This window comes from Chelonoidis abingdonii, chromosome 2, assembly GCF_003597395.2.
Source record: "Chelonoidis abingdonii isolate Lonesome George chromosome 2, CheloAbing_2.0, whole genome shotgun sequence".
Lineage (NCBI taxonomy): Eukaryota > Metazoa > Chordata > Testudines > Testudinidae > Chelonoidis > Chelonoidis abingdonii.
The window spans coordinates 232228449-232255054 of record NC_133770.1 but is presented as its reverse complement, the minus strand read 5'-3'; the positions used below and the strand labels follow the sequence as shown (position 1 = coordinate 232255054).

General features: G+C 38.2%; 1 protein-coding gene across 4 annotated transcripts; it reads left to right on the top strand.

The window, feature by feature from the left end:
• The first annotated feature begins 905 nt into the window (after positions 1-905).
• Positions 906-26606, top strand: PLAG1 (PLAG1 zinc finger). Of its 4 annotated transcripts, XM_032796893.2 has the most exons (5): positions 912-1023; positions 8448-8521; positions 16406-16505; positions 19424-19782; positions 20327-26606. In XM_032796893.2, exons 4-5 carry the CDS (start codon positions 19541-19543, stop codon positions 21588-21590), a joined length of 1506 nt encoding a protein of 501 aa, XP_032652784.1. In that variant the 5' UTR covers positions 912-1023; positions 8448-8521; positions 16406-16505; positions 19424-19540; the 3' UTR covers positions 21591-26606. The 4 variants fall into 4 exon arrangements, with proteins under 4 accessions (XP_032652783.1, XP_032652784.1, XP_032652785.1 ...); XM_032796892.2 differs by lacking the exon at positions 8448-8521 and having other exon boundaries at positions 906-1023; XM_032796894.2 differs by lacking the exons at positions 8448-8521; positions 19424-19782.

Genomic DNA, 26606 nt, shown 5'->3' with positions numbered 1-26606 from the left:
TAAAAGAAAAATATTTTTCAAACTCCTAGCTTAAATAGATAGAAAAGATGGAAAATATTCGGTGGTGGTTTCCAGGATCAGTGAAGTTCAGGAATCATAACTGATGAGCTCCCTGTCTCCCTTCTCTGCTACCATGGTTTTTTGTGAATGGAGAAAGTGCTGGCTTTTTAACAGTGTTGTGCTTGGTTCTTGCCTGGGAGCTCTGTCTCTTCTATCACTCTGGTTACTAGATATATGACCAACTTCAAACATCACTTATTGCTTTGGCTCCTGGAAGGAACAGGGAGTTTTCTCCACTTGCCGTACGCTTCTAGCTGCTATAGGGAATTCTTCCTCTTCTCAAGCCTCTGTTTTTGGGTCTCCTTCCCCTGTGAATAACTCTAGCACATCTGCTGTGGTTTGCAGAAACAACAAGAAATTGAAGTGACTGACAGTTTCACAAACACCTAGGCTTTCTGTAACAGCTGTGAAACTGACAAGAGTTGTTAATTTCATTGCATTGCTGCTACTTGGCTAGACTATGAGCAGCAGTAAAGGCACTGGCCTAATTTTGTCTGCAGACAGAAGAAGACACTACTGCACCTTTTTACACTTGGTTCATGTTTTGGAAGCTTTTCTTCATCTAGATATCTTTTTTTATTATTATTATTATTATTATTTTATTATTTTATTTATTTTTAATGAAAGCTTAATGCCTTTGAGAATTCCCTGTATTGAGATCCATTCTCTGTAGTTGCCTGCCTTCGGTATAGAAACATGGAAGCTTTTGGTCCTTACAGCCTTAGAAGTAGCAAGCTGGAACTGAGGACTCTCCGTTGCCATTATCTCTTGGGCATCTGTTAGGGTTTTCTAGGCATAGCATTTGATGTAATTGGTTTATCATTTTTTGTTTTGTTTTTATTTTAGACAACATACACTTTGTGCTGATGTGGACTTAGTTTGGCCCTGTTGGCTAGCTCTCAGCAGCTGGGATGTCCACTGTTAAGATCAGTGCATCATCTGAAGCTATAATGTTGGTGACAGGTGAGTAAATCCAGTGCTTGATCTACTGTGGTGAGGGATATAATCCCTATGGGTCCTTACAACTCCCCAAACAAAGGTACCTCAAGAAGCCCTTGTTTGAGGAAGCTTTAAAGACTCCTTCATTCCAGTCCAGTGCTAAGCCCTTGATGTGATCAGCATATAGGGATTCTAAAGAGTCTAAGGCCAGGTCTACACTGCGACTTTAAATCGGTTTAATGGCCGATATACCGATTTAACGCTGTATCCGTTCACATGACGTCGTCATTAATATCGATTTTACCGCCTCCTTAAATCGATTTCGGAACTCCTCCCAAACGAGAGGAGTAGCGCTAAAATCGATAGTGATAACTCGGATTAGGGTTCGTGTGGACGGAAATCGACGTTATTGGCCTCCGGGCGGCATCCCAGAGTGCTGCAGTGACCGCTCTGGACAGCAATCTGAACTCGGATGCAGCGTGCAGGTAAACAGGAAAAGCCCCGCGAACTTTTGAATTGCATTTCCTGCTTGTCCAGCGTGGAGCTCTGATCAGCACGGCTGGCGATGCAGTCTCAAATCCAAAAAGAGCTCCAGCATGGACCGTACGGGAGATACTAGGTCTGATCGCTGTATGGGGAGACAAATCTGTTGTATCCAGCTCCGTTACAGAACACGAAATGCCAAAGCGTTTGAATAAAAAACTGCAGGATACACAGCGCTGCGTGACAAGCGTAACGGGAAGCCAGAGACTCAAATGGACGCTCATGAAGGGAGGGAGGGGGTACTGAGGACTCCAGCTATCCCACAGTCCACAGCAGTCTCTGAAAATTATTTGCATTCTTGGCTGAGCTCCCAATGTCTGTAGGTTCAAACACAGTGTCTGGCGTGGTTCAGGGAACAGCTCCTCAGTTTATTTCCCCCCACCACCACGTGAAAAAAAAAAGGGAAAGATTGCTGTGCTATGGCGTTTGCTCAATGCACTCCGCGAAAAAGGCGCCAAAGGGTTGTCTGCTGCCTTCACAAAGGGAGGGGTGAGGCTGTACCCAGCACCACCCGGGGCAGTGTTTTCTGCCCCATCAGGCACTGTGCTCTCAACACGGAAGTGGGAACTATGGGATAGCTGAGGAACAGCTACCCACAGTGCACCGCTCCTTAAATCGATGGTAGCCTTGGACCAGGGACGCAAGCAATCGATTTTGTGATTGCACTGTGGATGCGCAAACCCGATTTTATAACATCGGTTTTGTAATATCGGTTTAAACTACTTCGAATTAATCGTGCAGTGTAGACGTAGCCTAAGGGCAGGTTTACGCTTAAAACGCTGCTTAAAATGCTGTACAGCTGCAGCACTTCAATGAAGATGCTGTTATGCCAGTGGAGAGCTTCTCTCATTGGTGTACTTTAATCCACCTCCCTGAAAGGTGATAGCTATGTCGATGGGAGACGCCCTCCCATCAACAGAGCGCTGTTCATGCTGTGGGTTAGATTGGTGTAACTGCATTGCTCAGAGGTGTGGATTTTTCACACTCCTGAGAAACGTAGTAATTCCGATGTAAGTTTGTAGTGTAGATGTGGCCTAAGTCCTAGTTGGCTAGCTGTAGGGCTGATTGGTGACGTCAGTGTTAAGGGATTTCTTGATGTTTAAATAGCAGTTGTTAAGGTGGGGAGGTGAGTTGGTCATGAGCAGCTCTGCGCTGAAGACCAGTACTGGTGATCAGGAGGTCTATACTGAGGCTGCCTCATCATGGACTTTTGCAAAGAGAGCTTTGATATCGGAAGTGGAACCTCTTTGGCTTTGTTGCCATTCTGAGAGCAGAGGATCCAGTGATCATCTGTGCCATATCTGTCGGTGCTGGATTGCTCCACAGTATTAAAAAAGACCAAAACCAAGTCATTAGTGTGAGAGATGTCACAGTATTGCTCTCCTTGGACTCAACCATTCTTGAGGCCTAGGTGTCAGTCTTTAGCATTGGCTTCTTTGGCGTTGATATTTTCTTCTGGTCTTGTCCCAGAGGTGTCCTAACAGATGGTGAAGCAACACTCTCCTTAATATAACCTCTTATCTTCCTCATCTTCTGTTACTTTGAACAGGGGAACGTCTGCAATCCAAACTTTGACTGTGGGCCCTCTTCTGAAGGAAGTCTAGATTTTGTGTCAAGAACTGCCTGAGTGATAGACACTGAAGCTCTTTCTAGGGTTCTTTACTACCTGGAGATGCCAGGTGCAGCTTATGCCTCCTGACTTGCTTTTTCTGGTCAGGATGACGGTCTGTATTCTGGTCTTGTGATAGACCCACGTAACTGCCTAGCAATCTTCTGATCCTGGAGAGGGGCGGGAGGTGTCTGTTGTTCATCTTCCTTGTCAACAGGAACTGCTGTCCATATTGGTCAATGTGAGCACAATAATCCTGAGGTCAGAAGCTTAGACAATGGCCTCCTGAGAAATCACAAAAGAGACTTCAGCCAGATTCTCATCACCGAAAGAGTTGCCTTCCACCAGATTTGTCTTCCCAGGTATTTTCTTTCCTAGGCTTTGATCAGATTTATGGGAGGCTGAAGAGGAGAGGGGTGCAATGCAAGAGTCTTCTGAGGGTTCACCACCTTTAATCATCCAGGATGAGGCAGTGTGTAACTTATCCACCTAATGTTGTCAGAAGCTTCAAGGAGGAAATCTTGGGACAGCTTTCAAAGGTGCTTGATCTAGAGTCTCACAGTAACCTAGGACAATGTAGGCAGGTGGCCATTCCAAATAATGGAAGCATCTTAGAACCTGCAGAGTATTTTTGACTAAACTCTGCTGAAGTCATATGTACTTCCAAGAGGACAGACTCCATCTATTCTATCCCTGAGAGGGCCTTTGAATATGCCATTCACATCCTATACTTGGATCCCAGATTGTGCCTGATGCATCAGTTTGCCATGAACTTTCATTGGCATCTCTGCCTCTGAGAACAGATATGCCATATACCAGGGATAGGCAACCTCTGGCATGCGGCTCCCCAGGGTAAGCACCCTGGCCGGCTGGGCCAGTTTGTTTACCTGCCGCATCCGCAGGTTCGGCCAGTCGCGGCTCCCACAGGCCGTGGTTTGTCGTCCCAGGCCAATGGGGGCTGCAGAAAGCAGCGTGGGGTGAGGGATGTGCTGACCGCTGCTTCCCGCTGCCCCCATTGTCCTGGAACAGCGATTGTGAGAGCTGCGATTGGCCGAACCTGCGGATGTGGCAGGTAAACAATGTGACTGACGGGTTCTGGGGTCTCATTTAAGAGAGAGGCCTCTCTGAAGGACCTTCCATTTGAGGTCCCATATGTACAATGAAAAGACAAACCATTCAGAAAGATAACCTTGAGATCATCAGACCTCTGTTTCTTTTCCTCCTATAGACACTGAACTCTCTCTTCCATTTCCTTCTGATAACCTTATCTCTGCCTCTTTTGCATGCATCCCTTTATAAGATTGTTTTTTTCCACAATAGTTGTGGATGTTTGGTGTTGTGTTGGTGAAAGGAACTTAACTGGATTAAAGATTGGTATCTGTTGGGGGCAGAATTAAGTTTGCAGCATGTGGTCTGTAATGTGTGTACTATAGTTGTGGTAATGGTATGGTTGAAGGAGAAGAGGGTATGTACTTTTAGGCCTTAAAGGTTCCTTGCTTCAGAACAAAAGTATGTTGTATTAATTTTCTAGGTGGTTTTAATAGTTAGGTGGACCTGTGTGGGGCAGAAATGCAGTGCTGATGGAGAATATTTTATCCAGAAATTTGTCTATTCTTCTAATTGTCACTCCTTGTTTCTGGACCCCTTCTATTTCTGATGTTTCTTTTTGAGATGGAGTGACCATAACTGAATAGTATTACAAGCAAGGCTGCATTATAGATTTCTGTATAGACTTACTTTGTTCACAATCTTGGTACGTTTTAACATTGATTGTTCTTCTGACTGCCACTGAATACTGAGCATATGTTTTAACTGACCTGTCCACAATTGCACCCTGCAGTTTTTTCTTCTGACTGGTGTGATAGACCCAGGCCAGTTGGGAACAGCATAGTAGTAGAAGGGAGATATACTGGCCACTGGATAAGCAGTTTTCTGTTCCCTGAGTGACCAGAGCAGGGGCTGCTCCAGGCTAATGAGAACACCTGACTCCAATTAACCTGCTAAGAGTCAGGTGAGGCTGTTAGGCACCTGACTCTAAGGCCCCTCTGATGCTATAAAAGGGCTCACTCCAGTCAGGCCAAAGGGAGCCAGAGGAGAGGAAGTGCGTGCGAGGAACTGGGAGCAAGAGGCGTGCAAGAAGCTAGAGTGAGTTGGCATACTGCTGGAGGACTGAGAAGTACAAGTGTTATCAGACATCAGGAGGAAGGTCTGGTGGTGAGGACAAAGAAGGCGTTGGGAGGAGGCCATGGGGAAGTAGCCCAGGGAGCTGTAGCTGTCACGGAACTGTACCAGGAGGCACTCCAGACAGCGGCAGTCCACAGGGGCCTGGGCTGGAACCCGGAGTAGAGAGCAGGCCCGGGTTCCCCCCAAACCTCCCAACTCCTGATCAAGCACGGGAGGAATTGACCTGGACTGTGGCTTCTACCAGAAGGGAAGGTCTCTGGGCTGTTTCCCGACCCACAGGGTGAAGCTGTGAGGCGAATAAATCCGCCAATAAGCACAGGACCCACCAAGGTAGAGGAGGAACTTTGTCACACTGGCTAAAGTTTATATAGAACTCATCAATGGGTATGAGAATAGTTCAGATTATTTCTTTCCTTGCATTTTATAGACACTGAATTTCATCTGCCATCTTGCCACCTATTCAATTAATTTTGTTAAATCCCTCTGCATTTTGTCACAGTATTCTCTAATTCTAGGCAATTTTATTATCTGCAAAAATTTACCATCTCATTATGGATTATCCCACAATGGTCCACTCAAGAATTTCTTATGCTTTCCTCCCCAGTACTGATCACTGTTGGCTAGGATATGGGCCTAGGTGGACCACTGGTCTGATTCAATTTGTGATTTCCTATATTCATTTCATTACAATTACTTTAAAAAGGCTGCATTCTTGATAGTTATCACATAAGCGTGAAGAGTGCACGATCTAAGCTCCCTTGCCCCCCCCCCAACTGTTCCATAAGGATAAGATGGTTCTGTGCAACTCTTCGAGTGTTTTTAGTAAGTAATTTATCTATATTTTCAGTCTTCATTCAGTCTTCATTTTGGGAGAAGCTAGTTTGCATTGTTCGGATGCTAGAAGAGTTCTGTTATTACTTGGACAGGAGTAAGTCTTCTGTAAAACACGTGTGCTGTTCATAGCCTACAGGGATACATCTAGAGGGCAGAGTGTTTCCACTGAAAGATTAAATAGATGAGATTATGTATACATATTTGTTATCTGGCAGGTATCCCAGTGCATGAGGTCTTAAAACGTATTCAACTATATCCAAGGCAGGTTCAACTACGTGTCTCAAAAGAAACTCCAGGGAGATACGAGGCTGCTACTTGCGGTTCCATGCATACGTTTACATGGTATTACTCCATCGATTTGGCTTGTCGATATTATATGACACAGGAATCCAGGCTGGTGTTTCATCTAGTCTAGCATCCTATCTTGATAGTGACCAGTTCCAGATGCTTCAGAGGAAGATACAAGAAACCCTGCAATAGGCTTTTACGGGATAACCTTCCCAAGGGAAAGTTCCCTCCCTACCCACATTTATTAGGTTTATGCCCTGAAGAATGAGAGTTTATAGCCCTTTTAAAAAATTTGTTTTTAAAATAATCCTTACTGTTATAATTCTGGATAGTCTAGTTATCTATGTAAATGTCCAATCTTTTTTTAATCCCTATAAGCTTTTGACGATATCTTGTGGTAATAAAACTCACAGGCTAATTTTGTTTAGTGTAAACAAGTTTTTATTATTATTTTAAATTTGATGAATTTTAATTTCATTGAGTGACTCTTTGGTTTTGGTCTATCCTATTAGTTATTTTGTATACTGTTATCATGTCTCCTAGCTAATATAAACAGTCCCAATCTTTTCAGTCTCTTAACATGACCTGGTTTTTTTGCACCACCTCATTCTGTTGCCTGGCTTTCAGTCTCTTCTCTTTCTGCTAGAGCCTGTTGGAGATGGGGTGACTATAAATGCACACTGTATTTTAGGTGAAGGCACACCACTGAATTATATAAAAGCATTATAATTTCAGTGTTTATCCCAGTGTTATAAAAGCTAATAGCAAAATAAAACAAAACAAATAATAGTGGATGTACAAGTGGCTTCAAGCTTTGGAAATAGGCTTTTGCAATTCAAGATTGAGGGCTATTGGATCAATCTCTCTATTAAAGTGGTGGAAAACTTTGAAGACCATACCGGTGCCATGTCTACTGATGAACAGTGAAGATTTTGTAATGGCTGAAATAGGTAGCAATGTCACATTAGGACCCCACGGTTCCTGGTTCAGGCTTCAGCAGGAATGGATTCCTAACAAGGATGCAGCCTGGATGCAGCCAGACTGGATGTAGCTCCTCAGGAAAGGGCAGGGAGCCAGCATCCACTGTGTGCCATGCAGCACTTCTTAGCGATGGCTCCCTGTGCTCAGTCATGGAGGAATTTAGGAGGTGGGACTGTGACAGGGACTAGTGGATCTGTTAATATACGTTAATATAAGTGGATCCTTCCACCATCCCGCTTCCCAACTTGGTGGAACAGAGGAAGCACAGCAGGAAGCTGTGGCTACAGTAGCCCTCAATCTGCAGCAGTGATCATGAAGTGGATCCAAAAGTCTGGGAGTGTGAATGACTCTACTTCCTTCACCGCCTACATAGCTTTTCCACAGCACAGTTCATTTATTCAGGTTGCATGCTGGGATGAAGGCTTTTCCCAAAGAAAGAAATGCTGCGTGAAAAATATCCCTCATTTGTCGTTTGTTTGTTTGTTTAAAACCCAAATTTGTGTTCTCTTCTCAGCAGTGCAGTATCTTAAGTATTCCCAGGCACTTCAGATGCACTAGAGCAACTGGTAGTTTTTTTGTTTCTTCACAAACTTCAAAATGGATGCACAGGTGATATAACTAGCAGCTGAAGAGGGTGGTGGTTGCTTGAAAATAGGGATGATGGTTTACTTATGTGTTTGACTGAATTGCGCCAAAATTTTACTGTATTCTGAGTTGTTCAGAAAGGCTTGCTGATACCAGCTTTGTGGTTTGTTCACCTTTTAAAAGGCAATTTAGCATGCAACAGAAACCTGAGCCTGTTTACAAACCCTACCCTTTAATCCCCATTCAAACCATGAAAGTTTAATAGAAAAAAATCATTAAACTATTAATTGAATATTACTTGAGATTTAAAACAACAAAAGCCATGAGAACTCTTTCAAAATGTATAGGGTGAGGGTGGGGGTGGGAGGTTGTCCTAAGTGTGCTGCATCTTAGGTTATGCTCTCCTAAGGCTTCTGTATTTTAGCTCATAGGGTCACTTGATATACTCAGCCAGCATCAGAGCTCCAGCAGTAGTAGCAATGGCCATCTTGAATAAATGTAAGTGAAAATTTTTCTTTATAGAAAATTGATGATTTATATTAAAGTTATTTCCTTTTTGGGTAGAATAGCAGGTTCTTGGAGAGTAGAGTGTTTTCTAGGACATTTACTGCTGCATAGCAACTGAAAATCTTAGACATGCATACACCCTTTCTCCCACAATGTTCTGACGGGAATAGCTTCAGTGAGAAAACATACTAAAATACAAGGCTATTCTCCAAATCCTGCCCCAGTTTGTACCCCAGGCAGTCATAGGCCATGTCTGCACTGTGGGGGCATAGCTTCAATTCCATAGCTATGCTGCCATTGCCCCGTAGGGTAGATGCAGACAGCAGCAATGGAAGGGGTTTTTCCATTGCTGTAGGAATTCTACTTCCCAAAGGGCCAGTAGCTAGGTCAGCAAACCATTCTTCCATCAGCCTATCTGTGTCTATACTGGGGTGTGTGTTGGCGTAGCTACAGCACTCTGAATGGGCATAGCTACAGTGCTCAGGCTGTGGATTTTTCACAGTCTGAGCACTGTAGCACCGTCAGTGTAAGTTTTGAGTGTACATCAAATCTTAGTGAAGTCAGAGAAGTATTCAGTTGCCATCTGACATAGGGCAGAATTGGGCCCTTAATACACTTTTTTGGCTGTTGTATTTATATGTATCATGTACATTCAATACATGGGTTGTAAAACTAATTTCTGTTTGATAGTGTTATTTCTATCACTTGTGAATTGTAACTTTTTCTGTCTACCTCTCCCGTGTGGGGCATTGTACTGTGCTTGCCCTGTTCAATACTACTAGTTAGCATTTATATAGTACTTTGTGCTCATTAAATAGCTAATCCTCACAATGTCCCTGTTAGGCAGGAAGGTAAATATTATCCCCATTTCACAACTGGAGAAATTGAGACAGAAAGATGACATGACTTGCCCACATGGTGAATCATTGGCAGAGTTGCAATTAGAATTCAAGACTTTCTCATTCCCAATCCCATGCTTAATTCTTCAGACCATGCTACTTAAAAACGGACCCTCCCTTTTGTCATACTGCTAGCTTTTCCAGCACAGCCAGTTCCTTTGTGTTGCCTGCACAGCAGACTTTCAAAGTAAAATTGCTAAACTCATTGGTATGTTCTACTTTTCAGCACATGGTGTGAATGCAGTTCAAAATAACAGAGAAGTGATATGACTGGGAGCTGCATTTTTCTATGCAATTCCAGCTCTGGGTGCCTGTAGAAGAGACATGTCAGTTGTGCTAAATTATTTAATAAAAACAAAACAAAAAGCAAAAAAACCCTATTGCTATATGCCATAAAGTGCATGAATGAAAGATTAGCATGAGTTCATCAATTTCATTTTCACTTTCTACCAATGGACTAGAACCTGACAACCAAAATGTCATTTGACTTTATTGACTACTGAATGCATTCAGCACAAGGTCAGGAGTAGAATCCCCTTCACAAGAAGTGAAAAGTTATTGCTAACCTATTACACCATTTTGCCTTGCTCTGCAACCTAATTATACTTGTTAAACAGTAAACGTCTAACATAGAGATACATAAAACTTCTTTTGAAATGAATAGCTTATGGCTATTAGAATCTGAAGAGATTTTGAGAAGATTGTATTACATTTTATGAAAGATAATAAATGGAAAATGATATCAATTACATAAATGAATTTGATTCTGATATTACTGCTATGCACTCTGGTTATGCTAATTTATGCATATACAAAATTCACCATTGCCTATCATGTGTTCTGTATGTAAAGTGACATTTTCATACATGCAAATAATATTTTGCTGCTGCAGTAGCAGTTTCTTAGCCTTTGTTAGAGAATTAAAGTTCCACCATATTAAACATGAATTTGTGCAAATTTATTTTTATTTTGATCTTGAAATATAAAAATCCACTTGTATACAGGCTTTAGGCACACTGACAGGAGTTCAGTTTACAGCTCCAAAATTGTTTGCACCATAGTCTTTGCAAAGTTCTCAGAAAAGCATCCCTGTGGTGCCAGAGAAATCCTAGAAACAAACAAAAAAAACCACATAACACGCTGCAGGGATCAGATTGGTTAACCATAATCAACTCATTTCCTTTAATTCAGTATATAATTTGGGATATCTAGTAACCCAAACTGAGCTCTGAAGATTTCAAATTACTTAGGTCCATTTTAAACATTGAAAGCACACAAAGAGATTTCAATATTATGGCTTTTTAAATAACAACATATTAGCTCATGGTAGTTCGGTAAGTTCATTTCTTACATGTCCACAAACTAAATAAGATATGCATAGCAAAATTGTTGTGTTCTTTGTGTTCAGAAAAGGTGATGTACACCATTTTGCTAGTATTCATTGTTACGCTGCTATAACATAGTGTAAAAATGAGTTGTTTTCTAATATAAAAGAGATGGTGCTCTGTAGTTTAACAAGCTTAATATCTTTTTTTTTAAAACTTGCCAATACTTTCATGGCTAGGATAGAAAACTTTAGGATTTTGGAGGCAAATGCTTGCTTAACTACCAGTTGTAAGATTATTTCTATTCTAACTTTGGTAGCCCGAGCTATGTTACCAACTCTGTGGGGGGAAAAAAAAAATTCTACTTGCCACTTTGAATCCAGCTTTTTCCTTAGCTTAGAGAGGTGCTCTCTTGCTACTTATGTTTGTCATTAGCTTGAAAGAGACACAACTCCTGTTCTTTCTAAATTTTGTGCACTTCAACCTGTTTCTGTCTACTGTGAATCTCTGTTTTGCCAAGTAATAAAGGCTTAAATTCTGTAATTTTGAATTAATGAAATTCTAAAATCCCTGTATTTTGTACTTTCTCTGACTTGACATTATACTAACAATAGCACAACCATAATTATGCATCCAGTAATGTACTTGCTAACATGCTCTCACTACTTCCTGATGTAATTCTAGAATGATTTTCTCTGTTTTACTTTTGATACCTATGTTTATATATTCCCTAATTGGAAGAGGAATGTTATCTATTACGTAGTTTGCCTGAAGCATAAATTTGATCTCTCACTATTTATACATCATTCTCCTGGTTTTTTTGTTAGGATCATTGAATATATTTTCATTCTTCACTCAGATCTTTTAATTGTTCTACAGTGAATTTCATACACCACTCACCACCCCAGGTGTAGATTTTGCTTTCTTTTCTCCAGCCCATATGTATGTTGCCATTTTACCTCAGTTTCACCTATCTTTTTTTTTTTAACTAATATTTAATCCACAAAAGCAGGGTTCTTTTGTATTGTAGTTTTAGCATATCTAGGAATCCTGATGTTCAAGTAAAATATGTCAACCTCTTTAACTAGTGGTTCCTTTTGTTCCTCAGACCATTAAAAATATTTCAAATATGGCATGTCACTATAATTCCATTATTTGTATCATTAATTACATCCTTATTATACCTCTAATTAATTAATGTTTCCTGGATCTTTCCCTTGCTGAAGTCTAGTTTGCAGACTGGTAGGTTCTTTCATCTCCTTTAGATCCCTTCATAAATTCAGGAGACCTAACCCTCACTAATTGTATTAAAATAAATATTTTTAAAAGAAATGGTGAAACTAATTATTTGTTGTAACATAATTCAAATTCCTATGGAAATAATAATTTAGGCTGCAAGCCCTATTGAGGAATCTTGTCTGATACTTCAACCAAATAATTCAATTGTCTTGGGCTAGATTTTTGGAGTTCAAATCATTTAAAAATGTTTTTAAAATGCAATTAGTTTTCAAACTGTTAAGTTACCTGTAAAGGGCAAACAGGGATTTGTATCTTTTTTATTTCTTTTTCTTTTTTTTTTTTAGTACAAATATTAGAAATTCAAGTCTTGTCTGCCTGGGAAGATTCTCAAAAATTGGAGAACTAGTAGGATTATAGCATCACAATGCCAAGAAAGTAAAATTGGTAAATTTTGAGAGAAGTTAATTTTATTATCAGGGTTTTTGTTTAACACTCCGACAAACCCTTACTGTAATGTATCTGTGCAGCTATGCATGTTGCAGCATAATTGTTCTTCTCTATGAATTTGCCTTGTCACTGTGATCTAGAATCAAAGCTTTCACAATAAAGAGATCGCAGTATGGTACTTGAATGAGGTGAATTGAAAAATACTATTTCTTTTGTTTATCATTTTTACAGTGCAAATATTTGTGATAAAAATAATATAAAGTGAGTACTCTACACTTTTTGTATTCTATGTTATAATTGAAATCAGTATATTTGAAAATGTAGAAAAACATCCCAAATATTTAATAAATTTCAATTGGTATTCTATTGTTTAACAGTGCAATTAAAACTGCAATTAATCGCGATCCATTTTTGTGAGTTAACTGCGATTAATTGACAGCCCTAATTTAAAAATATTCCTCTTGTTGGAGGAACATTGCCTTGCTCTTGTTCTTTAGAGAGTGGGTACATAAGTGCACCTGACTTACCTTCTCTATACCATTTACTCCTTTAATAAATCAGGACATGACAGATGTATTTAATCAGTTATAGTCTTCTCACTCTCTCCTGGTGTGGTAGTCCTTCCAATACTTCTGATTTTTGTCTATCCCTGCCCATCTCTGAACCCTATCTATTTCTACTGGGACTTTTTTAGATGAGTAACCAGAATTGAGCACGATACTTAAGGTGAGGGTGTACCAACAACTTTCATAAGTGCATTTTATTTTCTCTGTCAATCTATATCTGCTTTTGTCTGCAGACAGCTTGAAACAATAGTTCTGATAGCAGAGAGCTGCCCCATTCACTTCAGTGAGGAAGCTATCTTAAATGTTAACTATTTCACTGCTAATCATTTTAGTAGATTATAATTTTTTTTATAATAATTGGAGATATACCTATCTCCAAGAACTGGAAGGGACCTTGAAAGGTCATCGAGTCCAGCCCCCTGCCTTCACTATCAGGACCAAGTACTGATTTTTTGCCCCAGATCCCTAGGTGGCCCCCTCAAGGATTGAACTCTCAGTCCTGAGGTTAGTAGGCTAATGCTCAAACCACTGAGCTATCCTTCCCTCTAATGTACTCTCTTCCTGGTTTGTGGTAATGTCAGATGTTAATACAGGGTAAAGTTAGAGTAGCTGGTTGTAAAGGTCTACATGGATTGGAAATGAAGAATTTAAATTTTGTTCCCCACCTTTAAAGTAATCTATTATTGAAAGAGTGGGAAAGAAGAGCTGTATTCCCTCCCTTAAAGTTTCAGCTGCCCTTTTCATACCAAAATGCTTCTCCCACCTTCCTGGATATGAAACGCCCCGAATATTCCTTTCCGGGTGTCAGCAACCTCAGTCTCTCCTCCGCCCTGCCCCCTCCTCAGTACTTTTTAATGCAGTTATGCATTTTTCCATACAAAACTTTGCAGCACAGTGAAAGTTGGGGTTGTGTGAAGTTGAATTGGATACCTGAATAAAGAATACTGTACTGGAGTGGACAAGGTAGTACAGAGGGAGAAGGTTTGGTATGAGACAGTGCTAGGTAATTCCTGGGGTTCCTGTCACAGAATTTTCAGGGCCAGTGTGCCACAGAAAACATGGGGCTTTATACCTACTTAACTAAAACAGATGAAGAGATTCAATACCTCGTCCTTACAGTTAGGGATTGACTGCAATACATCATTATCATTCAGGAAGCCTTGCAGTAAGAAACAGGAAGAGAGATTTGATATTTATATGGAAAAAGCTAAGGCTGTCGATTAATCACAGTTAATTCAGACAATTAACTAAAATTAATCTCAATTAAAAAAATTAATTACAGTGTTAAAGAATAGAATACCAATAGAAATTTATTAAATATTTTTAATGTTTTTTCTACATTTTCAAATATATTGATTTCAGTTATAACACACAATACTAAGTGTACAGTGCTCACTTTGTATTTATTTTTATTACAAATATTTGCACTATAAAAATGATAAGCAAAAGAAATAGTATTTTTCAATTCACCCCATTCAAGTACCATAGTGCAATCTCTTGATCATGAAAGTGCAACTTATGAATTTAGTTTTTTTTGTTAGATAACTGTACTCAAAAACAAAACCATGTAAAACTTTAGACCCTACAAGTCCTCTCAGTCCTACTTCTTATTCAGCCAATTGCTAAGAGAAACAGGTTTGTTTACATTTATGGGAGATAATGCTGCCTACGTCACCTGAAAGTGAGAACAGGCATTCACATGACACTGATGTAGCTGGTGTCTCAAGATATTTACGTGCCAGATGCACTGAAGTTTCATATGCCTCTTCATGCTTTCGCCATCGTTCCAGAGGACATGCTTCCTTGCTGATGACGCTCATTAAAAAAATGTTAAATTTGTGATTGAACTCCTTGGGTGAGAATTGTATGTCTCCTGCCCTGTTTTACCCACATTCTGCCATATCGTTCATGTTATAGCAGTCTTAGATGACCCAGCATGTTTGTTTTTAAGAACACTTTCTCTGCAAATTTCACAAAATGCAAAGAAGATATCAGTGTGAAATTTCTAAAGATAGCTGCACACTCGACACAAGATTGAAGAATCTGAAGTGCCTTCTGAAACCTAAGAGGGACGAGGTGTGGAGCATGCTTCCAGAAGTCTTAAGAGAGCAATACCCCGAAGTGGAAACTACAGAATCCGAACCACCAAAAAAGAAAATCAACCTTATGCTGGTGGCATCTGACTCAAATGAAGAAAATTAACATATGTTGGACCCCACTGCTTTGGATTGTTATTGAGCAGAACCTGTCATCAGCATGGACACATCCTCTGGCATGGTGGTTGAAAAATCAAGGGACATGACTCTTAAGCGCATCTGGCATGTAAATATCTTGTGACGCCAGCTACAACAGTGCCATGCAAACACCTGTTCTCACTTTCAGGTGACATTGTAAAAAGAAGCAGGCAGCATTATCTTCTGCAAATGTAAACAAACTTGTTTGAGTGATTGGCTGAACAAGAAGTAGGACTGATTGGACTTGTAGTCACTAAAGTTTTACATTGTTTTATTTTTGAATACAGTTTTTTTTGGTACATAATTCTACATTTGTGAGTTCAACTTTCATGATAGAGACTGCACTACAGTACTTGTATTAGATGAATTGAAATATATATTTTTTGTTTTTTACAGTGCATATATTTGTAATAAAAATAAATATAAAATGAGCGCTATACACTTTATATTCTGTGTTGTAATTGAAATAAATATCTTTGAAAATGTAGAAAAATCCAAAATATTTAATAAAATGGTATTCTGTTATTGAACAATAATGCATTAAATTGTGCATTTAATTGCAATTAATTTTTTTAATTGCTTGACATCCTTAGAAAAAAAAGTCATGGCTTATTTATATACACCATAAAGAAGCAAAAAAGAGAATGAGTTATTTTTTTCCCTCCCTTTGCAGATTAACTTCTAAGCAGATGATATTTCCTGTATAATGTGTTGGGCCCACCAGAAGTCCCTTTCTTAGATAGCTTTTTTTTTTTTTTTCTTTTTAAGATTAGTGCTGTGTGAGGACTTTAAATAAATCCCTCAAATATTGGGCCCAGCCTTAATTTCCAAATCATTCATACATAGTAGTCTTTTACTTTTTAGATAAATCCTTTGCTGATATGTAATCTTTTATTTTATTGTTACTACCAAATGCAGAACTAACTGAAGTTCTATAAGTGGACTTACGTAAATTTTAGTCATTAATTGATACTTGTTATGCAATAAATCTATTCAATTTTAATCAGCATTAGATCCAATTCTATACCTGGGCTATTTCTCTACCTCTTTAATTTTCCCTTCCTGTACCCCCTGCTCCCCTTTCGTCCCTCTTCCCGCCCCTCCGCCTTTCTGAATATATTGGTTTCACTAAAGTCTTATTCATTCTTTCTTCCTTGTTTTTCAGGCCAGCAAAAATGGGAAGTACTGGATTCTGGTTTCCTCCAAGAAGAGTCAGCGGAACTGGTTAAGACCAAAATCTGAGGACTTTACTGGGCTACCATCAGGTGTGCATTAAAACAAAGGCTACCATAATTCATTTTTAAGTATGCACCTCTTTTAAAATGGTATAAAATGTATGATGTATGTAATGCAGTAGATTTTGATAGCGTATATCATCATTCATCCTACAGTTGTGAAAGCACCAATGAGAGTGAGAATTTTAAGTGATATGTTGAGTCACAAACAGGCGTTTTTACTCATATATAAAATTCGTTCAGCTGGTCTTTGGAAAATGTAATATTTGAGTATCAGTGTTTTTAAACTTTGTCTTCATTGCTCAGTCTATACATCCACAGGTGAAAAGTGAAATTTTTTTTATATTGAAAGATAATTCTGAAGTTCTTCATTAACTATTGTAAATACCCTAGGAATAGCAATCAGAACAACATTTTTAAACAAATCACTATCCTAATCATAGGGTCAAATCCACTCTTAATTTTGTTTTAACAATGCATATTGGGTACATTTTTAGCACAATGAATTCAAAATCATCTTAATTCGTTTGGATCATGGGAAAATTAAACATTATTAACTCTGCTTGATCCTTTTCAGCATTCTGTGATTTATTTTTGAGACAGAGGTTAGAGAACTGGAGGCTTTGAAGGGGGGAGAAATATAGTACATATAGAGGATCAGTGATTTCAATTACAGTGAAGTTAGTTTAATTTTATTTCTCAAATTCTGATTACAAGGGACTTTGGTAAATCTTTTTGTCCACAAATTTAACTTAACTTTAAAGTTGCTGGGCCAGATCCTCCTCTCATATCAGTATAAATCAGAAATAACTCAGTTAAGTCATGGAAAAATTGATCTGGGCTTTTACCCTTATGCAAGTGAAGAAGAATTTGGCCTCAAGTTTCCGATTGACTGATTCATTTAATCACTTGATAGGGGAGGAGGGCTGAAACTAAGCTTCTTCTTTGATGCCTATGTACATTCCCACTCAGGAATTGGTTCCCCATGCTCCCATCTCATGAGTGTGAATGTATGGAGGCAAGTCTTGAAGAATCACCATTCTTGAAGACACTTCTCTTCTGTTACTGGTTAACTTAAAAAAAATAATGCTGTAGTTAACCACTGATACAGCTTTATAATAAACTTTCAGTCTGATGGTTTAAGGTTGCAGTGTTGCTAATCCTTCAAATTAAAAAAGCACAACAGCAAAAATATCATGAGATTTCAAAAAATAGAATAATACCTTCTTGGTCTGTCAATTCATGCTTTTACCCTTTAAGAGAGGAGGCATATGCAGACACACTCAATTTATTTTTCAGTTTAAAATTCAATCTGAAATGTACATAAAATGAACACACATTTTAAGGAGGACCCTTTCTCTCTTTTCCTCCTGACCAACAGGAGAGAGACTTTCCTTCACGCTCTCTCCGGCTCTCCTAAGTGGTATGTCCTGGACACTTTTTTTTCCTTCTGCTTTTCTTCTTCAAGCTGAAACCCCATTTCACTTGGGGATTGTTCTCAAGTCCTTTTTCCAAGCAATGTTTGCTACCTCATTGTCCCCTAAATGGAAGCCCAGTGGCAATGGGGAGGAGCAGACAGCTGATCCAGGGGACAGGCTGCCTTGGAAGCTAGCTATCCTCCCTTCACCACCAGCTAGGGACAGTTCATTTTGTTCACTAGGGGAGGGGGCATTAGCTTGGAGCAGCTGTTGCCTGGTGCTCTTTGCCTGACTCCTGGCTGCTCTTCCCCACCTGTCCCAACAGCTGCTTCTTTTAAGCTGCAAGCATGCAGAAGCACACAGCAGGGAGCTAAGATACTGAAGGAGGCAGCAAGCTTGGGAATAGTGTCTTCCAATGCCAACAGAGAGCTGCACTTCAAAACCATCAGCTCAGGCTACTGGCATCAACCTCTGGTGTGTGTGGCAAAACTGCATCTAGAACAGTTGCTCAGCCAGAATTCCTGAGCTGATGGTACTTGTGCATTGGATTTTCAAAAACTGGAAATTACTCATTGCAATAGAAATGCCAAATTCAACTCCTTCAAATCCTGCCTTTTATATTGAACTCTGTCATTCATTCTGGTTCTCTCATGTTGCCTTTTACCATGCTGTTGTAGATCCAGCTTTTGATCTATGTCACACTGGATCCTTTGGTATTTCAAATCGCAGTTGAGTTTTGATGTTTAAAATAGTGCTATAGTACTTTTGGCAATAAAAGATTGTAAAACACTGTGAGATCATCAAAAATCAGTTGCTACCGTGTATTACCAGATTAAGAATTCAGAACTACTCTTTCCAACAGACAATTTCAATGGGATAGACCTCCTCCTGAGTGAGTTTCTCATGTGTTTCACAGATCTTAATACCTCAAGCTAGATTGTGATCCTTCTAGAATGAATGAATAAGTGTTTCCATCTTGATCTAATCTCACTCAACATTTTCTCTATTTTATGATGTAGGAATTATTTGGGGAGGATGGATATTTCCAGTGTTGAGCTGAAAAAAACCTAATTTATAGATATCTTTATCCATATCAATTTTGACTTAGTACAGTATATAGTTGCAGGAAAATTTCACTAGGCATTAACTGGAACGTGTGTACTTTATTTATATGTACACAAGTACAGTTTAATCCCTTGCGAAATCTACAGCTGCCAAGAGTCAGCTTTATCTGTATAGTTTTGAGTAAAGTTATTTTTGATGCCTTCTGTAATCTTTCTGAAACATTGCTATTCTCCATCAGTGCCCTAAGGAAAAGTTACAAGGTATAGTGTCAGGGCACATGTGGATCTGTTCATCCTGAGCAATGCATTTTAAGAATTGTGACAAATAGCATAAAGAATCCAACAGGTATTACATTAGACCAGCTGAACCTAATTTTATTAAGTTTTATTCAGAAGCATCACATAGCAAGTAAACTTCAAATTAAGTTTAGTTACAAACTAGTTGTTTCTTATTTTTTTTTTCCAGTCCCCTTTTGCTTTCTTTTACGACCACATGAAACTTGAGAAGCCATCTAAAGCTAAATCATTTAGTGGAGTTGGGCAATTCCCAAGTGTCCAACAAGAAGGCCTGGTTTAGGCTGCGATGGCCACTGTCATTCCTGGTGATTTGTCAGAAGTAAGAGATACCCAGAAAGTCCCTTCAGGGAAACGTAAGCGTGGTGAAACCAAACCAAGAAAAAACTTTCCTTGCCAACTGTGTGACAAGGCCTTTAACAGTGTTGAGAAATTAAAGGTTCACTCATACTCTCACACAGGAGAGAGGCCCTACAAGTGCACACAACAAGACTGCACCAAGGCCTTTGTTTCTAAGTACAAATTACTAAGGTATTAAACTCTATTTATCTTTCAGATTATATTATCTATTTTATGTTGGCCATTTTAAGCCTTGTAAAAGTATATATTTGTGTACACATTCTTCAGCTGATTTGCAGAGAGGAAATGTTAATTAAAGTAGACATTGGTTTGTTTCTAGAATTCTAAATTACAGTATGTAAGTTTACCAGTTAATGTCTTTGGGTTTGTTTTTATAAATGAGAATAGAATTTTCATTTGTATTAGGAGTTGCAACAAGAAAAGTGTATGGACTGAGAAAATTTTGGCTATGGACATTTACACAAGTACTTTCATACTTGCCCATATCCGTGTTCTAGTAGCTAAAACCACAAAAAACTAAAGTGTCAATTTAAATGTAATGTTCATGTTTTGCTATATTTAAATTTGTCAAACTATCTTTGTAGTGTCCTGCTGTCAGCAAAAAAAGATTCTGTTGTGAAGAAACGTTAGTGTAGTATTTAGCTGCCATTAAAAAAATGAACACTTGTACTTTTTGATCAAAATAATTACTTACAGAATATATCTGTGTTTAAAGGCATATGGCTACTCATTCTCCTGAGAAAACCCACAAGTGTAATTATTGTGAGAAAATGTTTCACCGAAAAGATCACCTAAAGAATCACCTACATACACACAATCCCAACAAAGAGGCCTTTAAGTGTGAAGAATGTGGAAAGAACTACAATACCAAGCTTGGGTTTAAGCGTCACCTGGCTTTGCATGCTGCAACAAGCGGTGACCTCACCTGTAAGGTATGTTTGCAGACATTTGAAAGCACGGGAGTGCTGCTGGAGCACCTAAAAACTCATGCAGGCAAGTCTTCGGGTGGAGTAAAGGAGAAAAAGCACCAGTGTGAACACTGTGATCGTCGGTTCTACACCCGAAAAGATGTCCGTAGACACATGGTAGTGCACACTGGAAGAAAGGACTTCCTCTGTCAGTACTGTGCACAGAGGTTCGGGCGGAAAGATCACCTAACACGCCATATGAAGAAAAGTCACAACCAAGAACTTTTGAAGGTCAAAACAGAGCCAATGGACCTTCTAGATCCCTTTACCTGCAATGTTTCTGTGCCTATAAAGGATGAGCTGCTTCCAGTGATGTCTTTACCTTCCAGTGAGCTGACATCAAAGCCATTTACAAACACTTTGCAATTGAATCTCTACAACACTCAAATTCAGTCCATGCAGAGTTCTGCGTCTGCACACCAAATGGTCACCACATCATTACCCTTGGGAATGCCTTGTCCAATAGATATGGAGTCTGTCCACCCATCTCACCAGCTATCTTTGAAATATCCACTCAGTTCTACCTCATATGCAATTTCTATGTCTGAAAAAGAACAGCCATTGAAAGGGGAAATTGAAAGTTACTTAATGGAGTTGCAAAGTGGTATTCCTTCTTCATCACAGGATTCTCAAGCATCCTCATCTAAATTAGGGTTGGATCCTCAAGTAGGGCCACTAGATGATGGATCTGGGGAGGTTTCCCTTTCTAAAAGCTCTGTTTCCATTAGTGAATCTCTAAATACTCAACCGTTGGACTTTTCTCAGTTGTTCAGCTTCATACCAGTAAATGGCCCTCCTTATAACCCTTCTGTTTCAGTGGGAAATCTTGGAATGAGTTATACACAGGAGGAGGCACATTCTTCAATGGCTCAACTTCCACCACAAACACAGGATCCTCACGATCCTAGCAATAGTATAGGTCTTGGGTCCCTGCACTCATTGTCAGCAGCTTTCGCAAGTAGTCTAAGCACAACCACCACCCTACCACGTTTTCATCAAGCTTTCCAATAGGATGTACAAAGCTGGCTTATTACTGTCTATTTGTAGAAATGCCTTAGGTAATCATTTTTAACTTAGTGCCTACTATAAGACATTACAAATCCTCTGCTTTTGTACAGTACCAATCTCATGAAGCCAGTAAGAAATTTAAATTAACTTTTACAAGTTTTGAAAGTATTTTATTCTCAGCTGTGTTTACTTTGGTTTTTTAAAAATGTCTCAATGTATTGTTTGAATTTTCACTGCTAATTGACACACTGATTAAAAAAAAAAAGAAAGCAATTCCTACTAAACTTTGACACACACCCCTTGTTTAAAACTTTTTTCAAATGTATCAGTCATTCTGTTTTGTCAAGTAAATGGTAGCTTGACCATTTTACATTTTGTGCATTTTGTAATAGAATCCTAATTTTTAATTTTACACGCAGCTTCCTGAAGATCTTCAAATGAACTAAATGGTGGTATCTTATCTGGTCCATAATCTGAAATATTTTTTTTAAATTAGTATAGAATTCAAACTTCCTTGTTGGAAATGTGTACATACTTTTCATTTTGACTTAGTCATTATGAAAGGTATTAAGAACTTACTATTTTCTGGCTTAAATTGTTGCTCCCTGTATCAAGATTGGATAAGAAGCAATTTAACTTAATTACTCATCGACAAAATTATTCTTGCTTAATTGGCCAATGTGTCAAGTTAAAATTGGAACTGTGCTGTGTTCTTGTGACTCTGGTGAAGGGAAAAAGAGGCAAAATTAATGGCTGACCCTGAAATATAGGAGTGTTGTAATTTTAGTAGTGCAGAATATTTTGTCACAATTTTTTATTTAATTCTTAACTTGCTGTTTTTCTTTTGAGTAGTATAGAAAAAGTACTGCATAGGAGTCTTCAGATTTTATATTCACGTCTGTAGGATCAGTCTTTCCCAGCTGCCACAGCCAAAGTGTGGGTCAAGTCCAGCCAGAAGTTTTATATCTAGTGTCAGTTCAATGTGAGTCTGCAGTCAGAGAGTGAATGTAAATTTTCAGATATCAATTTTCATTTTTTAAAGTGGAGTGGCTCTTTTCAGTTGTGTGACGTGGTGTGTTATGTCCTCCTAAGCGACAAGTTAAATGTTAATCTCACTTACTACACCTGGGTACTTGGCTGGGGACTTTTTGCCCATTGCCAAGGTTTAAAGACAGGACTCTTAGGAGTGAAGTAAAAGCATATTGCTTACACCACTTTTACCTAATCTGATATACCCCTTATAACCAAAAGAGAAATAACTGATATGTAAATGCAAGCTAGATTTGCTTTAACGCAATACTAATATTCATTTTCCTTGTCATTTTTGGATAAGGAATTAAAAAATAAAAATGAAATACATTAGTATCACTCAGTAGTGAGGATGCTTACAAGGTTTTAAGTGGTTAAAATAAATATACTTCACAGAAACAAAAGTTGCTCCCATTGAAGGAGCTTTTGCTCCCAATATTTTATCATTAGCTCCTACTTTTTTTTCTCTAGGAGCAATATGCAGGTGTAGTTTTACTATTTTATACTTATATGTATTTAAATTTTATTACTGAAAGATAATGTTTTTATAAATGTGTTTGTGTTCCAAAGGCATTAAAATAAGGATGTATTAGTAAGGATAATACCTTTTCAAATTCTGCAAACTACTCCTAGATGTTGAGTTTAGGAGCATATTATCTCAAAGTGGACTTTAGCTCTGCTTCATGACTGCTTCCTTTAGTTTCTATGAAACAGATTGCTTACCTACATCTTTAGTTGAATGATGTGTTCAGTATTGCTTCCTCCTTCCTCCACCCCAAGCATTTTAAGGAAAGAAAAAGATTGTGTGAAAAGAGCACAAAATAAACAGAACAGAAACACTTTAATACTAGTTTAAACCAGCAAGCATAAGATAAAAAGCAAGTGGAAAGAAAGTTACTTTATTCTGGATCTTGTTTAACCAGTTTGAGCTGAAGATAAATGGATTCCATTCCCTTAATGGGCCATATTGTATGTGGAACTGAGCATCTTCAACTTCTGAAAAGTTTTGGGTGCACAGAATCTCACAGAATCATACCCTTCATAGCCACATTTGTCACCCAGAAAAGGCAATTGGAGACAGACAATTCCATTAGGTTGTGTTTGTCAATATACGCAGCTGTTGGAAAATGAATATGCATATCACCAATTTCAGAACTACAGTGAATTGTTAGTCTGGCAGCAGGGAAGGCCACTTGTTAGTGTTGCAAATTAGTTTAATCTTAACTGCCAACACAGAACATTCTGACAGACCTATCCCATTACTTAAGGGAATGGAAGTGGTGTGTATCTAGCATTTAGAAAAAGTGCCATTTGTTTATCAGTTTTAGTTCTGATTAGACTTGATTGAAATTTTTTTTTTGCCAGCATCCTTTTTCTTAGTATATAACCAGAATCTTTACTACTAATGGTAATGCCTTAGCTTTGTAAAAAGGGATTGACATTTCACTTCAGAAATAGGGACCTCAGACAAGATATTGAACCTCATTCAGTCAGGGCTTCAGTTGGTGGCTACATGATGTATGTTTGCTACTGAACTAGGATGTATGAATATGTGGAAGCAGATTGACACTGTAAGCAATATTAACACATTAGTGCTTTAGAGTATATTTTAGGCAGAATTATTATTGGCCACTATTAAAATGTCAGTTTTTAAACCCTACTTTCTTGTTACCGAGTTGATTTTTATTTTTTCAGGGGAGGGGAGGGGAGGGAGGGAGGCTGGCTGATCATGCACCACTCTTTGTGCAACTTTTAAACTTCTAGTATGTCTTTTTTAAATACATATATTTTTGTGTACTTGTTGCTTGTGCTTTATTTAGTAGTAAATTGTGGAATAGAGTGATTTATTGTTAATTTCACAGTAGCGGTTTTTAAAAACCATATACTGACTGAAACATGAGCCAGAGCTGATTGCTTATTAAGCTAATAATGAATGTTAAGAGTACATATTTTCAGGATCATTTGCCTAGTGAGCTATACATGTATTATAGGCCAATATTTTTTAAAATAAAGCTTGTTCAACCTCTATGTTACACATATTACAAGATATAGCACTTTCAAAAAGAAACCCTAAACCTTTTAAGAAAATTTCTTACAGGTTATGCTTTTTATTATAAAAACTTTTATTATAACTTGTTTCAAGTGCCATTAGATTACATATATGTAGGACTTTGGTATAATGCTTTGTGTACAAAATGGTAGACGTAATTTTAAACAGGTACATTTTTACAGTGTTTTCTTATCAATTTGCTATATTGCACAAAACCAGTGTGTCTTTCTTAAGGCTTTTACAATGGTTTTTTACTAGGTTTACATGTTTCAAACTACACTGTCTTCTACTGCCATTTTTAACACCAATAAAAAAAATTAGTCATGCGTTCCTCACCAATTATAAACTGTGCACTCTGGAGTTTTGGATGGTAAACTGTCATCGAATTTTAAAATATCCTATCTTAGCTATGCTGCTGTCTAAAATGAACATCTTACACCATTAAATTAAAGGGAAGCAGGACTGCACCCTTGGTTATGTCTGCTTGTCTCATACACTGGTTTAGCAGCTCATTCTACATCCTTTTCAGTCTGTAGAAGGCCTATGAAATGTACTTTGCTATAAACTGTGTAGACACTCAGCTACCCATCCTGCAATCCTCCTAGTGTACAATTAAAACCACCACCTATTTAACATTACACAGAAAGTCAAAATAAAGTAATGCATTCTAGTTCAAAAGTGTATCTGGAAAGTCCCAAAGCCCTTATACAATAAGGGTGTCTTACTTTGTTGGAAGGCAGTGTTTTTTGATAGCAGTTATCTAGCCCTGGAAGTGACACAGAACTATTGCTAATCATCTGTAAACACTTTTCAATATAAGCTTCAGTGGTACAGTTGAACCAGAATGAATGTTTATCTTCTCAGAAACACTCCTGCAATATTGTTATATTGGATCATGCTGCTAATGTAACTTGGGATACAACTCCTCTCATGGTGCTACAAACCTTTCTGTCTCATTCAGATGTATTTTTACCCCTAGAAAAAGGACTATACTAGACCTGTAGGTATACGATATATTTTTATACTGTGACTTAATTTGTCATTAATGAACTTTGTACAACACCACAATGTATTCATGTGCACTTGCAAAAGGAAAATCTTGGACATGCAAATGTATACCCAGACAAGCTCGACTTTTGTTCACAAAACTAGAGAATGACTGTTAGTTAAAATGAAATGTGGGCTTTTTCTATGGTGTGGAGTGAAGAACATACTGTATGTTGCTAAGAGCCCTTTGAATTTAGACAAAAACTGGGAAAACTATATTGGGGAATGGATGATGTACCTGAACCTGACTTGGATTGCTGAAATTGTATTTTTGGCTAGTGGGGAAAAAAATGTTTGGACTTGTATGTTAAAATGTTTTAATGATAAAGATTGAGTCAAAAAGAGAAAGCAAAAAAACAAACAAACAAAACCAACCCTGCATTCCAGACTGAACTTGTATATGTTTCTTGCATTTAAAATTGCTATCCTGTGATATGGGAAATTGAATTGCTTATCATGTATATGTACTTTAAAATGTATTCACAAACTACTGTTGTATTTGTATAAAATATAGACAAAAAGATTGCATATATATTTTTGTGTATAAGCTCTGTAAAATAGCAATCACATTATGAAGCTGCAGCAGAACTTCATTTTAAACATTCACATCCAAAGAAACAGACTATTTATTGTCCACATACCCAGATTATAAAATATACCTTGCTGCTATTAAACAATAGTGCTGCAGCTACAGTGTTATGTTTGCTGTACAAAAATATGTGAACTCCACAAAATATATCAATAAAGTTACAGAATGGTTTTAGTTAATGTATAACGTATGGCTGGCATTTTAATAGATAAACATGGTTGCATGTGTGGGGTTTCAGAAAATGATCATAAATTACAACTGACACATTAAACACATTTATTTTCATTCTGCAAGGATTTAACAA

Excerpts from the sequence above, each read along its gene's own strand:
- PLAG1 (XM_032796892.2), top strand. The coding sequence starts at position 19,541 with ATGGCCACTGTCATTCCTGGTGATTTGTCAGAAGTAAGAGATACCCAG. Across the intron at positions 19,783-20,326 it reads TCTAAGTACAAATTACTAAG|GCATATGGCTACTCATTCTC; the intron begins GTATTAAACTCT and ends CTGTGTTTAAAG.